The 26200-nt window shown below is 43.8% G+C and overlaps 1 protein-coding gene across 3 annotated transcripts in view; it reads right to left on the bottom strand.

Annotated features, from left to right (window-relative positions):
- rhobtb3 (Rho related BTB domain containing 3) overlaps positions 1-26200 on the bottom strand; it is an 88252-nt gene that overhangs the window by 23551 nt on the left and 38501 nt on the right. For all 3 annotated transcript variants that reach the window (XM_063068575.1, XM_063068578.1, XM_063068576.1), the window contains 3 exons: positions 14628-14733; positions 8925-9287; positions 6516-6628 (listed from right to left, as the gene is read on the bottom strand). In XM_063068575.1, the coding sequence (XP_062924645.1) occupies positions 6516-6628; positions 8925-9287; positions 14628-14733 (582 nt within the window). The remainder of the gene's footprint in view (positions 1-6515; positions 6629-8924; positions 9288-14627; positions 14734-26200) is intronic.

Raw genomic sequence — 26200 nt, 5'->3', positions numbered from 1 at the left:
GTCTGCAAGACCAAAGAGCCGATTGTGGATTTCAGAAAGGGTAAGTTGAGGGAACACAAACCAATCCTCATCGAGGAATCAGAAGTGGACAAAGTGAGTAATTTCAAGTTCCTGGGTGTCAATATCTCAGATACCTAACCTGGACACAACATATTGATGCAGCTATAAAGAAGGCAAGACAGCGGCTTTATTTCATTAGGAGTTTAGGAGGACGGTGACACCTAATGGCGGCTCCTTTGTTTGCATCTTCGGAAACAGCTCTATTTTTGTCTTTAATATCTCTATTTTTCCCTTTCAGGGTTATTTTGAAGACGCTGACCTGGAGTTACATGCTGACTTCATTTCTTTGCGGGAATGGGACCCACTCTCGGGGTCTCACGACTGGCCGCTATTTGATACGCCAAGGATGCGGCCTAGAAAATAGTGTGCCTTCAGGGTTCCGGGATTTCGTGGCTCTGGAGGCGGGTGGATTCGAAGTTGGTGCCACCGCCTGATGTGTCATGGGAGATGGAAGATCGAAAGCAGCAAGCTGGCTGCTGGCTGTGTGCCCAGAGACCCGAGTTCCTTGGGCACAGAGCTCGTAAAAAGCAATGCAACAGACTTTTAACATCATAAATCAGCGAGTTGTTTGTTATGTCTCCCCTCTCACTGTGAAACAGGGACACCTCTTTTTCCTTTATTGACGGAGAGGGAGAGCCTGTGGTATGTCGAATACCGGGTGAATTAGTACTTTGGAGTACTGCTAGTCTGTGTCTTTATTGATGCTTTGCTGCATGCTTGAGTGTTTGGTGAAGGGCGCTGATGCTTTTTTGTTGCTGGGGGGCATCAATACTCTGCTGCTGCTTATGCGTGGGTGGGGGGAGTTGCGGGGAGACTTTAGGGTTCTAACATTTAACTGTCATTCATTCTTAGGGGCATTCCTCTATTTTTGTGGATGTTTGCAAAGAAAAACAATTTCAGGATGTATATTGTATGCATTTCTCTGACATTAAATGTACCTTTGAGTTTGAGGAGATTAGATTTGTCAACTAAAACCCTTGAAAACTTCTACAAATGTATGATAGAGAGCGTTCTGAATGGCTGCATCACCATCTGGTATGGGATGGCTACCGCACAAGATCAAAATAAGTTGCAGAAACTTGTAAAATTAGTCAACTCTATCATGGGTACCGGCCTCCCTAGTATCCAAGACATCTTCAAGGAGTGGTGCCTTAGGAAGGTGGCGTCCATCATTAAGGATCCCCACCACCCAGGGCATGCCCTCTTCTCACTGTTACCATCAGGTAGGAGATACAGAAGCCTGAAGGCACACACTCAGCGATTCAGGAACAGCTTCTTCCCCTCTGCCATCTGATTTCTAAATGGACACTGAACCCATGAAAACTACCTCACTACTTTCTTAATTTGTTACTTTCCACTAATTACTTTAACTCAACTATTTAATAGACATACATATACTTACTGTAATTCAGTTTTCTTTCTCTATACTGATTTATCATGTATTTCATTGTACTGCTGCCCTAAAGTTAATGTATTTCACAACATATGCTGGTGATATTAAATTTGATTCTGATGTGCATCATTATAGAACTCTGAATATTTGTTTTTCTTGCTCCAGTGCATCCTATTTGGAAGTTTATTCACATGGGATGCAATCTGTGCTTAACAATGAGAGGTGACAAATTCTTAATATTTAAAATTCAAACCAACTGACATACAGCCAATGTTTCAATATCTGCATTTATCAATTTACTGTTTGCAGGTCATTCTCAAAAAGAGGAGATCTTTTGAAAGTATATTTGTTTTGAATGGGAACATTAATAAATTATTGGTTTCCACCCAATTTGTGATTATGAAGCACTGAATGGAAGCTGATGCGATACAATTGTGTCTATTGTGTGAGCTTAAACAACTGAAAAAATTATTACCAGTACATGTACCCTGATGAAGATAATTGCTTTGAATGGGAACATTAATGAACTATTGATTTCGATCCAGTTGGTGATTGAGGTACTGAATGGAAGTCGATGTGATACAATTGTGTCTATTGTGTGAGTTTATAGAACAGAGAAAACATTATCAGTACAGTGTACTGGGTGTGCAGACTTTACCTATTAACTCTTGCTTTGGAGGGGTGAAGGACCAATTTATCCTTCACTGTAAGTTACACAGAAAATAGTTACATTCTCACCTTCTTCTGACATAATGGTGCACAAGTCGAGCTTACCATGGGCCTTTGCATAAAGTATATTAATAAATGAGGAAACCTTACCTACTGGCCAGAATACCCCTGAAATTGAAAAGTTGTAGTATTCTGTATGATAATAAATTGTTTGAACATTGCATGGAACAACTGTCTATATGAAAAGTTTATGTATGCAGAGGCTTTCAAAATTTAACAGAAATGTTTTGGAGCTAAAATGATTAACTTATATTCAAAGGCAATCAATAGCAAAACAGACTTTTTCTTGGTGCCCACCCAGGAAATCATTTAGTTGTTCTTCACACTTGCCCACTCCCTTCAATAATTTCAGTGCCTGAGCACCTGATTCTCTTTATTCTGCAGAAGTTTCAAACTTCCTACGATTTAGAAAATAGCTGGATAATTTTTTAATACAGATCGATGAAAATACCTGCTACCAACTTACAGTAGCAGAAGTGAGGGAGTCCGATTGTTCCTCATTACTGTATTGTATCGGCTGACCTATCTAAAACCTTTTGCTGCAGTGCAGGTGTTTCTGTAGATAAAGGAACAGAGGAATCTTGGGATCCACATCCATAGATCCCTCAAAGTTATCGTGCATGTTGACAGGGTGGTTGAGAAGGCCTATGGTGTGTTGGCCTTCAATATGGTAATGTCGCAGCTCCATAAAACCCTGGTTAGACTACCCTTGGAATATTGTGCTCCGTTCTCATCACCGCATTATAGGAAGGATGTAAAAGCTTTCAAGAAGGTGTGCAAGGTATTTACCGGGAAACTGCCTAGGATAGAGAACATGCCTTATGAGGATAGGTTGAGCAAGCTTGGGCTTTTCTCTTTGGAGTGAAGGAGGATGAGAGGTGACTTGATAGAGGTGTACAAGATGATAAGAGGCATAAACTGAGTAGATAATCAGGTTCTTTAGCCCGCGGTGGAAATGGCTAATATGAGGAGCATAATTTTTAGGTGATTGGAGGAAAGAATAGGGGGGGACATCAGAGGTTTTTTTTAAACAGAGAGAATGGTGGGTGCATGGGTTGTGGTAGAGGCAGATGCGTTAAGAACATTTGGGAAACCCCTAGAAAGGCACAAGGATGATAAAAAAATGGATGACTATGTTGGAGGTAAGGGTTGGATTAATCTTAGGTTAGGTTAAAGGGTTGGCACAACACTTTCAGCCAAAAGGCCTGATCTGTGCTGGGATGTTCCATGTTCTACGCGGAGCAGGGAAGGGGAAGCAGGAGCAACCCTTGTGTGCCAGCAAAAGCAGAAGTGCCTCTATCCCCAATGGAAGAATTTAGTTTGCTCTTTGAGTGCAATCTTCCTCTCCTGACCTCGGCCTCATTCTTCTTCTCCTTATCACATTGTCTCTCTGTCTCCCATCCCATTTGGGGCTTCTGACCACTAATTTCTCTTGCACTCTCAATCACCGACTGTCTAGTTGCACTCCCAGTTCCTCAAGTGTCCCGTTGCAGGCTTTATCTCCTGGCACTACAACTTGGAAGATGCTAGCTGGGAAAAGCAGCTGGAAAACAGTACAGGAATTCAGAATATCGGCAGAATGTCTGTCCTCATCCAGGCCAGGTGCATGTCAAGAGCTGGACACAGACAGCAGCTTAAGTTGATTTGTCCACCTTCCATCTTTCCATTCTATATACCCTCCTTGAGGTTTCATGAGTTTGTTATAGCTGGGGCGGTAATGGGGACAAGCTCCCACCACCCATTAAATGCTCCCAATGACGTGTGCCTCAAATAGTCTCAAGTCCAGCTCCTGTCCAGTGTGGCTTAGCTACTAAGTCCAGTGGAACTGCTTCTGCTAACAGGAGACGGGGCAAAGGTGGGTTATTGGTGCCTTAAAACCAGTCTCCATGGGCAGATTGGACTCGTCAGCCGTGGTTGGCAGCTCATCTATGGGAAGGAAAACTCCTATCTCAAATCTCCGCCTTGCAGCTATACCCACTCATGGGGAAGGCTTCAGGAGTAAACCCCGAGGGAAAAATCTGGAGATGAAATCTCTAAGGCCATCCTACATTCTGTCCAATGCTGACTGACAACTCCTACGAAGTTGCTGGTACCAAACTGTATTGGTCTCTGCCATTCCATTGGTTTCATAACATAAGAACATAAGAAACAGGAGCAGGAGTAGGCCATCTGACCGGTCGAGGCTGATCTGGCCATGGATTCCACCTACCTACCTTTTCCCCATAACTCTTAATTCCCCTACTATGCAAAAATCTATCCAACCTTATCTTAGGTATATTTACTGAGGTAACCTCCACTGCTTCATTGGGCAGAGAATTCCACCACTCTCTGGGAAAAGCAGTTCCTCCTCATCTCCGTCCTAAATCTACTCCCTGAATCCTGAGGCTATGTCCCCTAGTTCTAGTCTGACCTACCAGTGGAAACAACTTTCCTGCCTCTATCCTATCTACCCCTTTCATAACTTTATATGTCTCTATAAGATCTCTCATTCTTCTGAATCCCAGCGTGTACAGTCCCAGATGACTCAATCTCTCCTCATAGTCTAACCCCCTCATCTCTGGAATCAACCTGGTGAACCTCCTCTCCACCGCCTCCAAAGCTAGTATATCCTTCCTCAAGTAAAGAGACCAGACCTGCACACAGTACTCCAGGTGCGGCCTCACCAGTAGACCGGTACAGTTGCAGCATAACCTCCCTGCTCTTAAATTCAATCTCTCTAGCAATGAGGCCAACATTCCATTTCTCTTCTAGATAGCCTCTGCACCTGCAAACCAACCTTTTGTGATTCATGCACAAGCACTCCCAAGTCCCTCTGCACAGCAGCATGCTACAATTTTTTTACCATTTAAATACTAATCTGGTCTTCCACTTTTCCTTCCAAAGTGGATGACCTCTCATTTACCAACATTGTACTCCATCTGCCAGACCCTTGTCAACTCACTTAACCTATCAATATCCCTCTGCAGGCTCTTCGTATTTTCTGCACAATTTCATCAGATGCATGGAGAGGGGGAGATTGCTACACGGGCAACAGCTTGCTCTCCACATTGTACTGCCCTGGCTTGTGTATCTAGACAGCTAGTACACAATATCCGTGGCCAACTCTGACTGACGAAGGCGCTCGCCCTCATCCTCCTTGAAGGAAAGAGAACAGAAATAAAAAGAAAACATGCCCAAAGTGCTCAGGTCAGGGAACATTGGTAGAGAGAAGAAAGAGTAACGATTCAGGTCTATGACTTTCTATCAGTAGAGGATCACATTCAAAGACTCATGTTCTCCATATTTATTGCTTATTTATTTATTATTAATTTAGATTTTTCTCTTTTTGCACATTACTGTGCAAAAATCTTAGGCAAATATATAGTGCTAGGGTGCCAAAGATTTTTGCACAGTACTGGAGTAATTCTATGTATTACACTGTGCTGCTGCAAAAATAAAAACAAATTTCATGTATGCTAAGTCTGATTCTGATATGGGTCTCAAATGTGGACTGAGAGTGGGGAAGGGGTCAAGGAGAGGGGAATCATGGTTGGGAAAAGGGGAAGGGAGAAGGGAGAGAGCAGGAAGCACCAGAGCGACATTCTGTAATGATCAAAAAGCCTTTTGTTTGGTATCAAATAACCTTGTCAGGTGTCTCAGAGCTGGGTGTGTTTACACCCGTGGCACTGCCCTGGCCCCCCTTCTCTGCCACCTGTCCAACACCTCTCCCACGGCGCTTCACCCTTGCCATTCCCAACATCCTTCGCTCCCAGATTTACAAACTCACTCTCTGCTCCACATTGTCAAATATAGTACTGTGTGAAAGTCTTAGACACCGTAGCTATATACTGTATATGTGCATAAGACTTGTGCACAGTACAGTACTGTATTTGCACAATTTGCTGTATTTTGCACATTGGTTATTTGTCCATCTTTATTGTGTGTAGTTTTTCATTACTTCCACTACATTTCTTTGTATTTACTGTGCATGCCCACTAGAAAATGAATCTCAGGGTATTATATAGTGATATAAACGTAGATTGATAATAAATTTACTGTGAACTTTGGAACAGTTAAAGGTCTTATATGAACACCAGAGAAGAGAAGCAGAAAAGGATGAAAAAACAAAAAGACCTACCATAGGGTGGAAGAGAAGAGAGAGCAGAAAGGGCGAAGGGTATGGAAAGGACGAGCTTGAATATTAGAGAATTAGAACATTGAAACACGTGGTTATGGAGTAGATATTATTTGCTATCACTTTCTGTACCAGTAGTCCATTATTTTAAATAAAGAATACTAAAATAGATCACAAGTAAGTGTCTCAGTTCCAGGCTATATATTTGTACTAACATACCTTGGAGTTGCATTTGAAGAGGAGACTGAGTGTTTCCAACACTTGCCTCATTTCTTCTAGGTTGTTTAACTTCTTCCAGAGCACCGATTTCAGTTCATCCCAGCTGTCAGTCCCTAGTCACAGATAAAACTCTTTAGTAACTCATTGCCAAACCTAATTACAAATTGTAATATTTAATACATATTTTTGACTGACTTCTTAATTTTATAAATTTTAAGCCCTTAGGGCTAAAATCATTGCTCTTAAAGCAAAATTGCCATCTGATTTCTGAATGGACATTGAACCCATGAACTCTACCTCACTACTTTTTAGATCAATGTTTGTCCTACTTACTTAATTTAACTATTCAATATATATAAATATTATATGTATGTATATACACTTAATGTAATTCGTGTTTTTTTCTCTATTATCATGTATTGTACTGCTGCCACAAAGACAACAAATTTCATGACATACTCTATGCTAGTGATATTAAACCTTATTCTGATTTATTTTTATTATCCTGTTCTAAACCACCAGAAATTAGTGACTGTTAAAACAAATTAAACATCTTCTAAATTATTCATAAGTCTTGGCACAGCACGCTGGAATGAAAAGCAAGCTGTAATTTTTTTGTTAAGTATAAATTATTCTTCAAGCACAGGGTTCAGATAGGCTCTACCATTTACATACTAGTTTGGAAAGTTGGGAGGCATGTGTGGGTGTGTGTTTGAGATACGGGTCAAAGTCAATGTGCAGCTTTTTCAGTGGGCACCATTATTGGGAGAGTGAAGGGTGGGCCAACACAATTTCTCCTCGCAACCTGATACTCTTCCTTTAGAGCACACATGTTAGTAGATTGATTGAAAGGTCACAAAAACCAGGAATCCTTACAAGATATTTGAATCAGAGCTCTCCCATTTTATCTAATGCAGAACTCACAAGGAAGACCCCAGTTTGTGATGCTTGTTTGTACCACGGGACCCAGACTTCTGAGGCTGAGATAGTGCAACTGCTCCAGTGTAACAGCCATTCCACTCTAAAAACTCTCCTGCACAGGTTTTCTGTCATCGCCGGACACGATGGACAACCACCAGAGCACAAATGAGGTTACGTTGTGTTAGGTGATGTTAACGTTTTAAATCACTGATATGCTATTTGGAAGTCATTACTAAAGTTAAGTTTTCATATTGATAATGTACAGCAGAATATCATTTTGAGGTCCTAGTTAAAAACTGGGGGCAACACTGTGACTGCACAAATTAAGCCCAGCTAGAGCACTCCCGGTATTGCATCAACATCACAATCTTGTGCAATATTCAGAAGAACACTGGGAGAGATTGAAGAAGGGGAAGAGCACAATGGGTTTGCAAAAAAAATACCACAAGCCAGGTAATAATAGGTGGCCTGAAGAAAGGTTTGGAGAATTGGAAAATACGTTACAATGAGCAGAAGGTTTTTCTTTGTCTAGACTCAGAAATAGAATGGGGATATTAAGAAGTACACACACAAAATGATGGAGGAACTCAGCAAATCAGGCAGCTTCTATGGAGAAGGAATAAAGAGTCGATGTTTCAGGCTGAGACCCTTCATCAAGACTGATGTCTAAGCTCAAAGCATCGACTGTCTATTGCCCTTTATAGATGCTGCCTGACCAGCTGAGTTCCTCCAGCGTTTTGTGTGTGTGTGTGTGTGTGTGTGTGTGTGTGTTCCTCTGGATTTCCAGCATCTGCAGAATCTCCTGTGTTTACAATATGAGGCATGACTAGGTATTGCCATCACAGTCATCACCTTCCTGTGTAGTACATTAATGGGAGGAGCAAACAATTGATTTGGTCTTGGCTGAGTCCCAGAGGTGCATAATTAGTACGGTGACCTTTCGCTGGTTTCCCATGCATACACAATAACAATGTAATCACATTTCTTTTTAATTTCATCCTTTGGGACCATGCACAAGCTGCTCCAGAATGGATATTCAAGAAAACAATTTAAACAAAATTATTACACAAGTGATTGTGCAGATGCCGGAAATCCAAAGCAGCACACACAAAATGCTGGAGGAACTCAGCAGGCCAGGCAGCATCTAGGGAGCGGAATAAATAGTTGATGTTTTGGGCCGAGACACTCCGGGACTGGAGAGGAAGGGAAAAGAAACCAGGGATGGTATGCAGGGGGGAGGGGAAGAAGTTTCAGCTGGTACAAACTTCCCCTCTGCCCCACCCACTTATTCTGGCTTCTTCCCCCTCCCTTTGCAATCCTGATGAAGGGGCTCGGCCTGAAACGTCCACTGTTTATTCCTCTCCATGGCTGCTGCCTGACCTGTTGGGTTCCTCCCAGCATTTTGTGCGTGTTAAGCAACGCTACTCTGTATAACTTCCCGGGAAGGTAAAGCTGCACGGTTACTCTCCAGCAGTACAGGTTCTATACCTGCATAAATGAACTTCAAGACCTCTGAGAAGCAGGCACAGAGCACAGAGTCTAAAATGATGACCCTTACTGGCTGGCTGTTCTGAAGGAAAGTTTGGCTGCAGTTCAATGCAAAGTCTTTTTCTATTACAAACAGACGGTGAGCAATCTTCCCAGGTAACTCTCCAGGGCGGCCAGGAACCTCCACACCAAACAGCAGCATGAAGACGTGGCTTGCCGTGCACAGCACAAGCCTGTGGGCCCTCGCCACCTCTTGTCCGTCACTGGTGAAGAAGACCACATCAGCACACAGAGAGCTGGAGAAAAGCCTCAGCAAGTCACAGTGGTACCGGGATACCTCAACCTTTAAACACGGCAGCTTGGCTAGAGGAAAAACAAAAGTCGATAATCACTGTCAACTTCTACACAAGACTAAAAATCTGTGTGTATTTATACACAGTACTGTGTAAAAGTCTTAGACACCTACAGCCAGGGTGCCTAAAACTTTTACACAGTACTGTAATTTTATATATTGCGCCCTCTGCTGCCGCAAAAATAAACAAATTTCATGATATACGTGAGTAAACATGACACAAACCTGATTCTGATATGGGTCCCTATTGTGGACTGAGAGTGGGAACGGGGCAGGGAGAGGGGAGCCATGGTTGGGAAAAGGGGAAGGGAGAGGGGAGGGAGTGGGAAGCACCGGAGAAATATTCGATAAAAAAAAAATGTTTGGAATCATCTGACCTTGCCTGGTGTCTCAGGGCCTGCACCCGCACCACCCCCACCCCGGTACTCCTTCTCTGCCACTTGACCAATACCCCTCCCATTCCCAACACCCTCTGCTCCCGCCAGATTTACAAACTCACTCTCTGCTCCACGTTGGCAAATACAGTATTGTGCAAAAATCTCAAGCACACTTAGCTATATGTGTATAAATATAAATATATGTGTTGCTGTGTGGCCAAGTGGTTAAGGCGTTCCTCTAGTTATCTAAAGGTCACTAGTTCGAGCCTTGGCTGAGGCAGTGTGTGTGTCCTTGAGCAAGGCACTTAACCACACATTGTTCTGCGACGACACCAGTGCCAAGCTGTATGGGTCCTAATGCCCTTCCCTTGGACACCATTGGTGGCGTGGAGAGGGGAGGCTTGCAGCATGGGCAACTGCCGGTCTTCCATACAACCTTGCCCAGGCCTGTGCCCTGGAAACCTTCCAAGGCACAAATCCATGGTCTCATGAGACTAACAGATGTCTACTGTACATCAATGCAAACATCTAACTATTTAAAGCAGAAGTTGACAGGCTCTTGGTTAGTAACAGTGTCAAAGGTGACTGTGAGAAGACAGGAGGATGCAGCTGAGAGGGATAATAGATATTTGGCCGAGCAGACTCAAAGTTCAAAGTAAATTTCTTACCAAAGTACATATATATATCACCATATACAACTCTGAGATTTGTCTTCTTGTGGACCTTCACAGTAGATCAAAGGAACACAACAGAATCAGTGAAAGACTGCGCACAACAGGACGGACAAACAACCAACGTGCATAAGACAATAAACCATACAAATACAAACGAGAAAAAATAATAATTAATAAATAAGCAATAAATAGGGAGAACATGAGATGACAAGCCCTTGAAATTTAAGTCCATTGGTTGTGGGAACACTTTAGTGTTAAGCTCAGTGAAGTTATCCCCTTTGGTTCCAGTGCTTGATGGTTGAGGGGTAATAAATGTTCCTGAACCTGGTGGTGTGGGTCCTGAGGCTCTTGTACCTTCTTCCTGATGGTAGTAGCGAGAAGAGAGCATGACCTGGGTGGTGGGGGTTCTTGATGATGGATGCTGTTTTCCTGTGACAGCGCTCTGAGTAAATATGCTCAATGGTGGGGAGGGCCTTACCCGTGACAGACTGAACTGCATCCACTACTTTTTAATACCATTTTCCACTCAAGTTCTGGAGAAGATGGCGCCAGCAAACAATCTGACCAAAGGCATCATCCTTCAGACAGTTCACAAAATTACTTCCTTTCGTTCCCTCACTTCTTCTTCTTTCAAATATGATTCGGTTGATAACGGAGGCTGTGATCTGCAGCTTGATGGTGTGTACGGGCCAATTGAGTGATCTGGCACTTTGCTGTCTCTGAGGGAGTTTGGTGAGATTTCAAGTGAAGTGTGCGGCCTGCAGGCCGAAAGTCCTGGAGCCAACGAAGTCGAACCCATGATCGATTTCTCACCCATTAAAGCATTCAGGCTAGACTGAAATCAACAAGGACACGAGCGGACGGCAAGCAGGTGTTCAGTGCCGTCTGCCTGTGAGTGCCTGGTCTCCCCCTCTCCCTCCCATTTGCCGCTCTGACTGCGTTCGATCATTCTGTCTCTCTTTCTCACTCGTTGCTGCTGAAGGATAGTGCCGGCTCTTGGGCAAGGTTTAATCGATCTGGTTATGGATTGGACTCTGTAGTTTGGGTTATGAAGTGTTTCTGGTTTCTGATTCCTCAGTTTTTGTTGCTATTTGTGTGATTTTGATTGGGGTGGAGTAGCTCTGCAGCCTGCAGTCACTGAACAACACAGCACTAGACTGAACTGAATTGAGCTCAAACTGAACACTCCTGGATTGTTCCGCTGACTTTATGGTTGATGCTTTAAATTCTGCGTTATGTTTTTTGCTGTTTGTGCAATTTGTTGCTTTTTTAGGCACTGGGGTATGACCTTTTTCTTTCAGTGAGTTCCACGGTTTTCTTTGTTTCCTGGTGGTCTATCGGAAGGTGAATCCCAGGGTTGTGTACTGGATACAAACTGTACTTTAATAATAAATGTACCTTGAATCCTGAATCTTGAATCAAGGGTGTTGGTGTTTCCATCACCAAACATCTACAGAAGTTTGTCGAAGTTTGTCAAAGTTTTAGATGCCATGCCAAATCTCCACAAATCCCTAAGGAAGCAGGGGTGCTGCTGTGCTTTCTTCATAATGGCATTGACGTGCTGGGCCCAGCACAGATCCTCCAAAATGATGACACTGAGGAATTTAAAGTTGCTAACCCGCTCCACCTCTGACCCCCTGATGAGGACTGGTTCATGGACTTCTGGTTTCCTCCTGAAGTCAATAATCAGCTCCTTGGTCTTTCTGATGCTGTGTAAGAGTTTGTTGTGGTGGCATCACTCAGACAGATTTTCAATCTCCCTCCCACATGCTGGTTCATCACCACCGTTGATTCAACACAGTGGTGTCGTCGGCAACCTTAAATATGGGACTCGATGGGCTAAATGGACCAATTCTGCTCCTGTGCCTTATGGTCTTATAAATTACATTTTCCTTGTTGCCTTTTTCTGATCGCTCATCTCTATAATAACGTGCTGAGCTTCCTTGTCCCTCTCCACCTGGCCTGGCTCATTCTGCAACAATGCCATCTACCTCATTAGGCCAGAAGGACGACTGATCAAGAAGGCCCTCTCTGACACTCTCCAAAAACTGTTCCATTATCGATTCCTTCTGGCCTTATACACCGACCTATTTCTGGATTGTTCCTCTTACATCTCCCAAACAGAACGTCACCTCTGTCGATCATTTTAACAACTTCCATGAACGCAAAATGGGGTTTGTCCTTTTACATTCACAGTGACTTGCACTCTAAAACTATTGACATTAAAACCTCGCACTAAATTCACTATCTCTGGTAAGTGCCTTGTACTGGATCGCAACCACCTCCCTAAACCCTTCTGGGCCAGAAGGACCTGTTACCATGCTATGCAGTACAGTGCAAAAGTCTTAGGTGTGTATCTATATAGAGCCAGGGTGCTGAAGACTTTTGCACAGACTACTCTACTTGTCAAACATGGAGCAGAGAGTGAGTTTGTAGATCCAGTGGGAGCAAAGGATGTTGGGAATGGCAAGGGTGGAGTGCTGTGGGAGGGGTGTGGGACAGGTGGCAGAGAAGGGGGGCCGGGGCTGGGGTGGCACAAGTGTAGACACACCCAACTGTGAGACACCAGGCAAGGTCACTTGATTCCAAACAATTGGTTTATTATTACAGAATGTCTCTCTGGTGCTTCCTGCTCCCTCCCCATTTTCCCAACCATGATTCCCCTCTCCCTGCCCCCTTCCCACAACAGACACATATCAGAATCAGGTTTATCATCATTCAAATATGCCATGAAATTAGTTTTTCTTTTACAGCAGCAGTACAGTGCAATATATTAAATTATTACGGTACTGTGCAAAAGTCTTAGGCACCCTAGCTATATATATGTGCTTAAGACTTTTGCGCAATACTGTATCTCTACGAATAAATCTCATGCTTCCCACCACTCCACACTTGATCCCATTTCACTGTTTCTAAGGACAGCACCTTTTAAACAGTGGAATATAATGTTAACAGATGCATTAACAAATTACATCATTAATTCTTAAACTACTAATTTAGAGACAGTTTTATAATCTGAGCCTTAAGTAACTATGATTGTCGCAAACAAGAGAAAACCTGCAGATGCTGGAAATCCAAGCAACGCACACAAAATGCTGGAGGAGCTCAGCCTGGCAATTACGACTGTGCCTGTCTTAGGCTGTTTATTTCACTCCTCCCGTGAGCTGAAGGAGTCTTTCAGTGGATTGGATTCACGCCAACTTCCAGAAATAGATGATGCTGTGACACACTTTGGTGCTTATTCCCACGACTGACCCTTGCGCTGAGTGACCATTCAAATCTAATGATGAAATATTAGTGATGGAATCTTTGACAATGTAAATACAATTTATTTTCCTGGTGTTAATCGATAGTTTGAGAGCTTTCCATATTCCCACTACATCATAAGAAGCCAGCATGATCAAAGACCTTACCCACTCCGGACGTTCTCTTTTCTTCCCTCTCCCATCGGGCAAAATGCTGACAGCACCTACCACTGGGCTCAAGGACAGCTTCTATCCCACTGCTGTCAGACTACTGAATGGATTTCTTGTATGATAAGACTCACTCTTGGTCTCACAACCTACCTTGTTACGGTCTTGTGGTTTATTGTTTATCTGCCATGCACTTTCCCTGTAGCTTTTACGTTACATCACGAGAAAGCCCTCCCAACCACCCAGCACATCTGACATGAAATGCTGTCATAGGAAAGCAGCATCCATCATTAGAGATCCCCACCACCCAAAGTCATGTTCTCCTCTTGCTGCTGCCAACAGGTAGAAGGTAAAAGAGCCTCAGGACATACACCTGCCTCAGGACAGGTTCAAGAACAGATACTACCCCTCAGTCATCAGGCTCTTGAATGAAAGGGGATAACTACCCTTTCTTGTCCCATCATTGAAATGTCCCTGCAACCAATGATCTCACTTTAAAGACCCTTTATCACATTATCTCATGTTCTCGTTAATTATCGCCATTTGTTTATATTTGCAGTTGCACAGTTTGTTGTCTTCTGCTCGCTGGTTAATATTTCATTGATCCTGTTGCAGTTACTAGTCTATAGATTTATTGAGTATGACCACAGGGAAATGAATCTCAGGGTTGTTTGTGGTAACATATATGGACTTTGATAATAAAATTTACTTTGAAATTTATTTTGCACTGTTATTTTTACCTTGTTCTACCTCAATGCACTGTGTAAAGATTTGATCTGTATGAACAGCATGCAGGATAAGCGTATCACTGTACCTCGGAAAATGTGACACTGACAAACCACCACCAACACCAAGTAAAGACACACTCCTTCGTCATCTTCCCTTACCAGGCTCTTTAAGTCTAGGTGGTGGAATTAGACGTGTTCTGCTTGTCCTTTTCTTTTTTTTCTGTGAAGACTTCTGCTTTAAACATTGGACGATGAAGTATTCCAACTGTAAAATTATGCACAGCATAAGCACAAAAATCAAAATCACACACAGTTGTTTAGCTGGAGAACGAAGTTCAAAAATTAAGTGAAAATCACTTTGTACAAACGATATATCCAATTCCCTCCAAGTGCATGAGAGTTGCGTGTGCTGAACATTGCTATATTTATCCATTTTCTTCCCTGCACCAAAATCGAAGAGATCTTACCCATTAATCTTCATGATATAGTGTTTTGGCTAAGTTTCAGAATACCATACTTGACTGGCCTCTTGGGAAAAGATTTTGGAAATTCCTTCCCATCTCAATCCATATTCTGTTGCTAAATATGAGACTTCCCTCAATTCTTCCACATAAATGCTCTCTGATTAAATCAAAGCAGTTAACCCTGAGGAGGATAGATCACTTATGAGGTGACCACAGTCTATGAGCCATTTGTGTTACACAGTACTAACTTCATTTTCCAAAAATGTCATGGAATATTTTGCAGGGGTGACCTCATTGAAACCTATCACACGTCAAACGGTCTCAATAAGTGTGGATGTAGATAGGATGTTTCCTACGGTGGGAGAGTCCAAGACCAAAAGACATACCTCAGAATAGAGGGGCATCCTTTTAGAATGGAGATGAGGAAGAATTCTTTTAGCCAGAGAGTGGTGAATCTGTGGAATTTGTTGGCACAAGTGTCTGAGAAGGCCAAGTCTTTATGTATACTGAAGGCAGAGTTTGATAGATTCTTGGTTAGTCAGAGCATGAAGGGATACAGGGAGAAGGCAGGGGACTAGGGCTGAGAAGGGAAAATGGATCAGCCATGATGAAATGGCAGAGCAGACTTAATGGGCCAAATGGCCTAATTCTGTTCCAATGTCTTAGGGTAAATTAAACAATGCATAAATGGCTTATTGTTTCACAACTGCACATTTCTTTGTTAGCTGTAGAGATTGCATGTCCAAAATCCATGTTATTGTGTTTGGTGTTTCTCAAGGGCCAGTTGTTGGCCTATTGTTATTTTCACTCAACATGCTCGATTAGGTTAGATTATTTCAAAACACAAGGTGAATTACCACAGCTATGCAGACAACACACAATTGTATTTGTCTATTACACAAGACAACCCCGAGGCTCTATCCCTCTGGTCCAGTATCTTACAAGTCAAGCTAGAAGTAAAGGATTTAGGCATTATTATTGACTCTGAGCTAAACTTTAAATCACTTAACCATATTACTAAGACTGCATTCTTTCATTTAACAAATATTGCAAAGTTCAATTTCCTAAAACATTTCAAGATGGAGAAAAATTGATACACACTTTTGTTTTTAGCCAATTAGACTACTGCAATGCACGCTTCTCAGGCCTGCCCAAGAAAGATATAAATCGCCTGCAGCTTGTTCAAAATGCAGCAGCAAAAATCTTAAACCGAAACAGTTCACCTTTTTCTCTTTCCACAGATGTTGCCTGATCCATAAGTTCTTCCAGTATTTCTGTTTTTGTTTCAGATTCCAGTACTGGCAGGTTTAATTTATTTTCCCATTATTTCTAGAGGTCCAAACACACTCGATCACTGCTACACTACGATGAGGAATGCCTACCTTTCCTTCCTGAGACTGCATTTTGACGTCGGATCATTCGGCTGTACTGCTACCTGCATACAGAGCCTAAAGATCAAGGCTCTGGAGATCAAGACAACTAAGAGGTGGTCATGGGAGGCAGAGGAACGGTCACAGGATCACCTTGAGTCGTGGACTGGACTGTGCTCAAGAACTCATTGGACCTGAATGACTACACCAGGGTCGTTACAGACTTCATTAAAACATCTACAGAAGAGTGTATCTCCGTGAAATTGTTCAGGGTTTTCCCCAATCAGAGGGCCTGGATGACCAATGAAATCAGAAGTTGTTGAGAGCCAGATCAGAGGCATTCGAGTTTGGAGATCAGGAATGCTACAAGAGGTGCAGGTATGATCTCCGGAAAGCCATCTCTCGGGTGAAGTGGAGATTCTGGACAAGACTGGAATCAACGAGGGATGTTCGACAGCTGTGGCAGGGTTTGATTGCCATAACCTCCTACAAAGTTAAATCTTGCAACAAAGGGGGCAGCAGAGCTCCGTTTCCAGATGTGCTCAATGCTCCCGTTGATCACCAGAGCAGGGAGGAACCATCGTACAGCCCCATGTCTCCCGATGTCCCTTTGGTCTCAGTATCTGAAGGTGACGTGTGGGCTGCCTTTAAGAGAGTGAATGCAAGGAAAGCATCCAGTCTGGACGGAGTACCTGGCCGAGTACTGACGACCTGTGCTGACCAACTGGCTGGTGTATTCATAAGATATCTTCAATCTCTCGTTCCAGCAGTGTATGGTACACACCAGCTTCAAGCAGGCTTCAATCAAACTGTGCCCAAGAAGAGTGTGGTAATCTGCCTCAGTGACTATCGCCCTATGGCACTTATATCCACAGTGATGAAGTGTTTTGAGAGGCTGGTGTTGAAACATATCAGCTTCTGGCTGAATGCTGACTTGGATCCACTCCAACTTACCTACCGAAGCAACAGGTCTACAGCAGATGCTACCTCATTGGCTCTTCACACAACCCTGGAACATCTGGACAGCAAAAGTGCACACATCAGGATGCTCTTTGTCGAATACCGCGCAGCATTTAACACCATCATCCCCTCAAAACTAATCAGTAAACTCAAGACTTGGGCCTCAATACCCCCTCATGCAATTGGACCCTAGATATCCTCACTTGTAGATCCCAGTCAGTTTGGATTGGCAAAAAGATCTTCTCCACACCTCCATCAGCACAGGAGCAGCGCACGGATGTGTACTTAGCCCCCTGCTGTACTCACTTTACACCTATGACTGTGTGGCTAAATACAACTCCAACACTATATACAAGTTGGCTGACGACACCACTGTTGTGGGCTGTATCAAATGCAGTGATGAATCAGCACACAGGAGGGAGGTTGAAAACTTGGCCGAATGGTGTAATGACACACTCCCACTTAAGGTCAATAAGACTAAGGAACAAATTGTAGACTTTAGGAGAGGGAAACCAGAGATCCATGAGCTAGTAATCATCGGAGGATCAGAGGTAGAGAGGATCAGTAACTTTAAATTCCTGGGTGTCACTATCTCAGAGGACCTGAATATAAATATATTATATAAATATTATTGTAAAGAAAGCACGACAGTGCCTCTACTTCCTCAGGAGTCTGCGGAGGTTCGGCTTGTCATCAAAAACCTTGGCAAACGTCTGTAGATGTGGGTTGTTAAGTGTTCTGACTGGCTGCATTATGGCCTGGAATGGGAACACCAATGTCTTTGAATGAAAAATCCCACAAAAGGTCATGGATTCAGCCCAGTAAATCACGAGTAAACCCCTCCCAACCGTTGAGCACATCTACATGAAACATTGCCAGAGGAAAGCAGCTTCCATCATCAAAGATCCTCACCACATAGGCCATGCTCTTTTCTCGCTGCTGCCATCAGGTAGAAGGTACAAGAGCCTCAGGACTCGCACCACCAGGTTCAAGAACAATTACTAACCCTCAACCGTCGGACTGTTGAACAAAAGGCAATAACTACACTCACTTAAGGACTCTATCTTGTTACTTCATGCTTGTTATTTATTTATATCTACATTTGCACAGTTCATTGGCCATTAATCCTGTTTACAGTTACTGTTCTATAGATTTGCTAAGCATGCCTGCAGAAAAGAACCCCAAGATTATTTGTGGTGACATGTGTAAGGGTTTCTTCTTTTATGTTACTGCTAAGGCTAATAAAAATGGCTTCTTTGTTATGTTAACTGCTGAGAAAGTGCTTCTCTATAGCAGCTTGTTTGGGTTATATTACTGATATTGAGAATTGTATTCATTTGCTAACCAATTGGGATAGATGCTATTCTTTCTTGTGTAACTGTAAGCTATTGTTTTCGCAGGCGTTGGGGGAGAAGGCGTGATGGGGACAGACAGAGGAGACACGATGCTGTAAGCTGGGCGACGGAACGGACCCCGAGCGGGAGTCTGAGGCCCAGGGTTTTCGGGAGGAGAACCGAAGAGGAAGGACATGCTGGACACGCTCCGGCCGACCACCGTGGCTGGTCCCAGGCGGCGGGTTGAGGGGGTCGGAGGAGATCGCATGGTGGAAAGAAGACCCTGTCCATTGAGCTACAACGGTTGTGCACGAAGTGGTTGAACTCTGATAAGTTCGGCGCCTTTTACTTTCCTTTTATATTGTATCTCTATTAATTACATAGTTCCAGTAAGATCTATAAAGTGTAATCATTTAATCGCATATGGTGTATTGTCTGTTATTTGGCGGGGTGGGGTCCATCACACAGCATCCACACAAACTTGATTACCCAGTTTGGCGGAGCCAAAGGCTGCTCTCCCTAGACGAAAGCGAGCTGAGCGAGCCTGAGGCTTACCAAGGGGCTACACGTGTATATACTCAGATAATAAATCTTACTGTAAACTTAGAACTTTTTGCAGGAATACTTGCTTCTGCATTAATCATTAGTATTTGGAATGCACTGCTTGAGAGACTGGTGGGGAGTGGAACGAGGAGAGTTAATTCAAATTTAAAAGCAGCTTTTAAGAAGGAAGTGCTGGAAGGGCAAGTATTGTGGAGATACACTCAGTAGTCACTATCAGGCACACCTGTACACCTGCTCAGTAATGCCTATATCTAATCAGCCAGTCACGTGGCACAACTCAATGTATAAAAGCAAGCAGAAACGGTCAGTTGTCAGAGGTTCAGTTGTTGTTCAGACCAAACATCAGAATGGGGGAAGAAATGTGACCTAAGTGACTTTGACCAAAGGAATGATTATTGCAGCCAAATGGGGTAGTTTGAGTAACTTAGAAACTGCCGATCTTCTGGGATTTTCATGCATGGCAGTCTCCAGAGTTTACAGAAAATAGTGAAAAAAAACAGGAAAAAAACATCCAGTGAGTGGCAGTTCTGTGGGTGCAAACAGTTGTTAATGAGAAAGGTCAGATGGGAATAGCCAGACTGGTTGAAGCTGACAGGAAGTTGACAGCAACTTAAGTAACTGGGTGTTACAACAGTGGTGTGCAGAAGAGCATCTCTGATCATACATCATGTTGAAGCTGGAAGTGGATGGGCTACAGCAGCAGAAGACCACGGACACACACTCAGTGGCCACGTTATTAGGTAACAAAGTAGATACTGAGGTAAATTCCTTCATTGTCACTGGGTTCAAATCCTAAAAATCACTGCCCACAGTCCTCAACATGGAGGAACGCAGCAGTTCGAGAAAGTGCCTCACAAGCACTTCATCACGGGCAGTTAGGCTTGGGCAATTAATGCTGGCCATGGCACTAATTTTTCCTCCACAATAAATTCCTTTGAGAACTTCTTTCAAAAGCTGACAAGTTAACAAAGCGCTGAATGCAGGCATTTATATCTATGCAGCGGTACGCCCACAAACGACCACAGAGAGGGGAGAAATCTCATGGCGATATGCAAATATACAAAACATTCAAGTCAACCCTCAGAGCTTGTGGGAAGCTCTGCTCTGTAGACATAAAGAATGCCATTGTTGTTGAATATAAACCCACTGTTATGATGGTTTCAGCAGCTATAGATACACATGAAACTATTTTATTGTTTTAATAATCTACAATTTTGTTTAAAATTTGTGCAATCATGATCTCACTGTGTTTGCTTCACCGGCAAAGAAATTCCTTTCATTGAGTTCATATAAAATTCCATATTGTGGGTCAGCGTGGTCAGTGCGACACGATTACAGCGGCAGCAGTTGCAAGCAGGGCTCAGTTCCCGCCGCAGCCTGTAAGAAGTGCGCATGTTCTCCCTGTGACCGCGTGAGTTTCCTCCGGGTGCTCCATCTCCTCCCACGCTCCAAGCGCGTACGGTCAGGGTAAGCAACGGGTACAGGAAGCACGGTGACACCTGCGGGCTGCTGAGACCAACCCTCGCTGATCTGACTTGATGCAAAGCGACGCTTTTCACTGTGTTTCTCGAAGTACATCTGGCAAATAGAGCTGAACTTCATCTTCCTCTTTCTTCTCTTTCTAACTCTGGGTTCAGTTTCACCTCATTAGATCGAATTCTTCAGGGCTCCCTGTCAGTGCGGTCGCAAACAGAATGGGAGTTTGAAAAGGTGATGGTTGGATGATGTTTGGAGAGCAACCTCTTTGGTATTCTCTGTAGTTATTAAAGCTGTTGCTGCCACCAAGGAGGTCTCTGACTGCAATCCAAGTTTTGACATATGATTGACAGTGCCTTCATTGAATAAAAGCAATGAAGCTTAAATGAGGAAAGCGATTACAACCACCAAAATGTCTTGTCAGTGCCAGGCCGATGTGGGCAGACTGAAGGATTTGGCTTGGCTCCACTCTTTTTAACTGATTAGTCAAGAGTGGATGGTAGAGGCTGCTCCTATTCATGGATGACAAGAGTACAAGAAGTCACAGATGTAAACTGGATGGAAAATAATTAAAAATTACATGAGGAAAATGTTTTTATGTGGTCCAAATGGCTCCTTTTATATTGTAACCATTTAATGATTCAACTTCTGCAGATGTTTTGTGGAGAGCATTCCATCTGGTACGGAAACTCGATGCGCAGAGGCCACACAGGGTTGCACACTCAACCTTCTCCACCAAGGACATCTTCAAAATGTGGTGTCTCAGGAAGGCAGTATCCATCATTAAGGATCCTCACCATCAGGGCCATGCCCTCTTCTCAAAGACTCAAATACATTGATTATCAAAGTGGGTATTCGTCCTCCCACAGGCAGCTGTGGAACCATGGAACCCGCTCAAGTCAACATCAAACACCAAACGTGCAAAGAAAGAGCAAACTTCGCGAATGGCAAAAAGCGAGCGAGCAGCACGTAGAATGCCCAACATCAAACAAGGAGTCCAGTAGTCTTCAGTTTAGTTCAGTCCAGCGCCGTGCTGCTGGCCCACTGCAGGCGGGGGTGGGGGGTGCTATTCTTCACCCGAAGTGCCCCAGTCTGCATCGATCACCTCAATCAAACCAGTCAAAAACAGCGAAAAAAAACCAGAATCCAGAAACACTTGTAACATAAGCCTTAAACTTATAACAGACTCCTGCACTGTAACCTTGCTCAATGCCTCAAATGGGGTGACGCAATATAGTCAATTATGGGCCACAAACTCCACTCCAAACCTCACCCAACTCCTAGGCAGGAGGTACAGAAACTTGAAGTCCCACAGCTCCAAGTTCAATAACAGTTGCTTCCCTTCAAACATTTGGTTCTTGAACCAGCAGCTGACATAGTCCTGATCATTACAGTGTAACAACACTATGACCACTTCGATCCTTACACTGAAACCGATTTCTTTGTTCCAATTGTGCTTTCTTGTAAAAATTGTGTTTAAAGAAACTTTTCTTGTGAATGCTGCTTAAATGATGCTCCATGTCTGCCTTTACGAATAATACTTCTGAGCAGAAACCAAGCAGAATTCTTCCAAGTTGTACCAAAAATATTACTAGGAAATATAGTTCTCAAACATTAATTTTATATTTTTAGTAGCACAGAATTGTGCAAGTGTGACCTACATTTCTAAACCTGCCCCCCGCCCCGATGATATCTCCTTGAAATGCAATCGATGGACCTGATCAGCTAATTAATTAATTAATTTAGTTAGCATTTCAGTGCAGAGTAGACTCTTCCAGCCCATCGGACCCTTCTGCATCATGGACACCAATATCCACCCACTTGTCACTACATGACCTTTTGCGTTCTCCCCCGCAGTCGTTATCGAAAATGCCCCAAGCCCGTGCCTCTGGGGTGTGGGTTCAACATGTGGTTGCTGGAAAGTGTGCAACAGAGTCAGGGGTGATGCTACACTTTTCATTCTAACTACAAGGGAGTCTGCACAAATGGCCAGAAAGCTTGGGACACAAGCACCTCCTAAGCTCCCAGTGCACAGCTAACTGAAGCAGCAGCCTCCAGCTGTACACACTAAATGGCAATTAATACGAATTGACGGCCAAACCAAGCCACCTCGTTCGAAACTCTTGACTTAGGTGAAGTCGGTGATTTGCCCCCCCCACCCCCAACCTCACCTTCTCTCCTTTTCCATTCCCGACTCTGGCTCCCCTCTTAGCCCTTCTCTTCTTCTCACCTGCTTATCACCCCCCTCTGGCATCCCTTCTCCTTCCCCTTCTCCCATCATCAACTCTCCTGTCCTATCAGATTCCTTCTTATTCAGCCCTATACCTCTTCCACCTACAGACTTCCCACCTTTCCTGGGAGTTCCGGGAGTCTCCCACATATTGATAGTGGCTCCTTGATGCCCGCAAATTATATACAATGTCCCAGAAATCACGTTTTTTGAGAGCAAGCGTGATAGCGACCACGAGAGAGAGAGAGCGCGCGAGAGCAAGAGAGCGACCAAGGCACAGTGTTCCAAAAAAAGAAAATATAAAACGTACGTCACCCCAGACTACACTAAAGTGTACCCCTGCCTAATAGGGGTCAAAATAATGACAGTGTTGCTTGCTGCACTGTTTGCAACAGTGACTTTTCTATTGCCCATGGTGGGTTAAGACTGTAAAAGACACATTGAGGTGACTTTAACAGGTGTCATTCATTCATTAGTATAGCTAATGTTATTTAAACTAGCTGGCTAGCTGCTCAGGAGCTACTCTATTGCAGACATCCCACCTCTCCCGGCAGTTCCGGGAGTATCCCGCAAATTGATGATGCTACCTCCCAGAAATGAGCTTTTGCACGGTGGGATGTCTGCACTTATCACCTCCCAGCTTTTTACTTCATTCCCCTCTCTATCAACCACCTACCTTCCTCCTCATCTGGCTTCACCTATCACTTTCCAGCTTGTACTTCTCCCCCACCTTCTTATTTTGGCTTCTTCCAGTCCCGATGAAGGGTCTCGGCCCAAAACAGCCACTGTTCATTCCTCTCCATAGATGATGCCTGCCCTACAGCGTTTATCCAGCATTTTCCAACATCTGCAGAATCTCGTGTGTACTGTATATGTCGAGTCTCAATAGGCTTACAAAAGTCAGCTTACCAACCTTTTCTCTAAACCTCCAAGAATATTTTTTAAAATCTTAAACTATGAGCAAGCTGCACAGGGAGTTTCTCAAAAAAGAAAATGCTTATTAAAATTTTAATTACAGCCCTTCGTTAAACCTCCATTCCTTCAAACATTAACCTGACATTGCTCAGATTAATGCAGGACTGCCTGCTAGCTGTTTCGGCCTTTCAAATTAAGTCTTGCACCATTTAAGGTTTCTCTTCCTATCTTCTATGTTAAAAATTAACTTTGGGATGTAAGATTTACCTCCAAGGTCCAAATAAGTTGAGCGTAATTATGGGTGAGACCTTTAACACTGCAAGTCAATTTTATGGTGACGAAGACTTTCTCGAAATCCAGTGCAAGTAAATTATGAAAGGCCAGATATAAGATCAATAATTGGATCTGCTCAGTATTCGACTCCTTAACATTATCAGCAAACAAATTCCTTCTGAGCTAATTGGTAAAGTATCGTTTGGTAAGATGGCGGCGCACTCGAACACAGAGGCCTCTCACGGGTCAACCAAAGGTGTTTTTTATTTTTTGAATGTCTTTTTTTTTTACGATCTCAAGACAACGCTGGACTCCAAGAACTCTGGGTACTGCAGGTTGACCCCATCAGTAAGCTGCTCATTTGTGGTGGAGCTGAACTTGGTGCAGCCCGCGTTGCTGCCTGCTACGGTAGGCATCGAAGGGTTCAGAGTTGGTGTGCAAAGACGACAGGCAGTGTAACTGTGGGTGATTGTCTTGGATGTTTTTCTTGCAATCCTGAGACCCTGCTGGACATCGATAATGTAAGATGCCACAGGCCTATTTCCCTTGCTTGGTGACGCGACATGCAGCAGGGGTGCTGAGTGGAATCGGCTGTAGTGAGACCTAGGCCTCAAGCCAGGGGCTTTCCCGCTGCTGCAGCCCAGGAGAGGGGATGCTGGAGGCGGTGTAGCATAACGTCCATGCTCGACTGGGGACTGGCCTCTCCCATCAGTGCTGCCCTCAAGTGCTCAATTGGTTGAATGACAAGCTGGACTGTGTGCGTGTGTCTGTCTACGGACTCGCGGGAACTGCACCATCAATTTGAAGGACGTGTCATTCAGGGACTTGGGCTATATAGATTGGTTTTCTGCGTGACTGTATATGTGATCGCTATCTTGAACGTGCTGTGCACGCTTTGCACCTTGGCCCCAGAGGAACGGTGTTTCGTTTAACTATATTCATGTTTGGTTAAATGATAATTAAATCTGAATTTGACTTGATTTGAATTGAATTTGATTCTGAATGGTGGCAATGGCCATTTGTTCAGGTTCTGGCAGAAATCTGTAGAACACTACAGCACAGAAACATGCCCTTCGGCCCGTCTAGTCTGTACTGAACTATTATTCTGCCTGGTGCCATCACCCTGAACCTGGACCATGGCCCTCCAAACCTTCCCATCCAGATACTTATCCAAAACTTCTCTTAAATGCTGATACGAACCTGCAGCCACCACTTCCACTGCCATCCCTTTCCACACTCCCACCACCAGGGGGAGTGAAGAAATTCCCCCTCACGTTTCATCTTCCACCCATGACCTCCGGTTCTAATTTCGCCCAACCTCAGTGGAAAAAGCCTGCTTGTATTTTCCCTATCTACACCCTCACAATTTTGTATATCTCTACCAAATCTCCCCGCATTTTTGTACACTCTAGGGAATAACATTCAAACCTATTCAACTTATCCCTATAAATCCGATTCGCAGTTTCCAGCAACATCCTTGTAAACTTTCTCAGTACTCTTTTGGTCCACCGAAGGTTTTATGTAAATGGTGTTTCATTCTCAAAAGCAGCACTCTTACAGATGAAAGCAAATTGCATGGGTAGATGCTCTGAATTGTGTCTGTAATGGTATAAACATGCTCAGGCCTTTGACTCCAGCAATGTCAATAGCAGATGCTCCCCCTCAGTAGTCATCTATTTTTCAGGGGTGGCGAGGTAGAGATACTGTACGTCTCTACCCAAGGAAATGCAAGGTGCTCCTTCCCTCCGCTAGCCTGCAGGTCACCCTTGGGCAAGGTGTAGCACCTGCTTAGCACCCCCCCCCCCACCTGATCAAGGTAACGTGAAGCTGTGGGAACAGGTGGTGGATGGTCGTATCAGCGACTGGTACCTATCACAAATCCTGGTTATGTGGCCACTGATGCCGGGCAGACAATCTCTGAAGAGTATTGATCATGGCTGGGGGCACCCATCTTGTAAAGACACTGCCCAGAAGGTGGCAATGAACGGCAAACCACTTCTGGAGAGAAAATTACCAAGAACTATCATGGTCATGGACTGTGATCACCCACATCGTTCAACACAGCACCTATCTATCCAACCATTACAAGAATTACCCCTTAGTAGTAATGATCAGAGAGGCACAGAGAGAATCTACATTTACTGAT

The sequence above is a fragment of the Mobula hypostoma genome, chromosome 16 (assembly GCF_963921235.1).
Source record: "Mobula hypostoma chromosome 16, sMobHyp1.1, whole genome shotgun sequence".
NCBI lineage: Eukaryota > Metazoa > Chordata > Chondrichthyes > Myliobatiformes > Myliobatidae > Mobula > Mobula hypostoma.
Note: the sequence above shows the minus strand (reverse complement) of the source record. Positions and strands in the feature narration are given on the sequence as shown.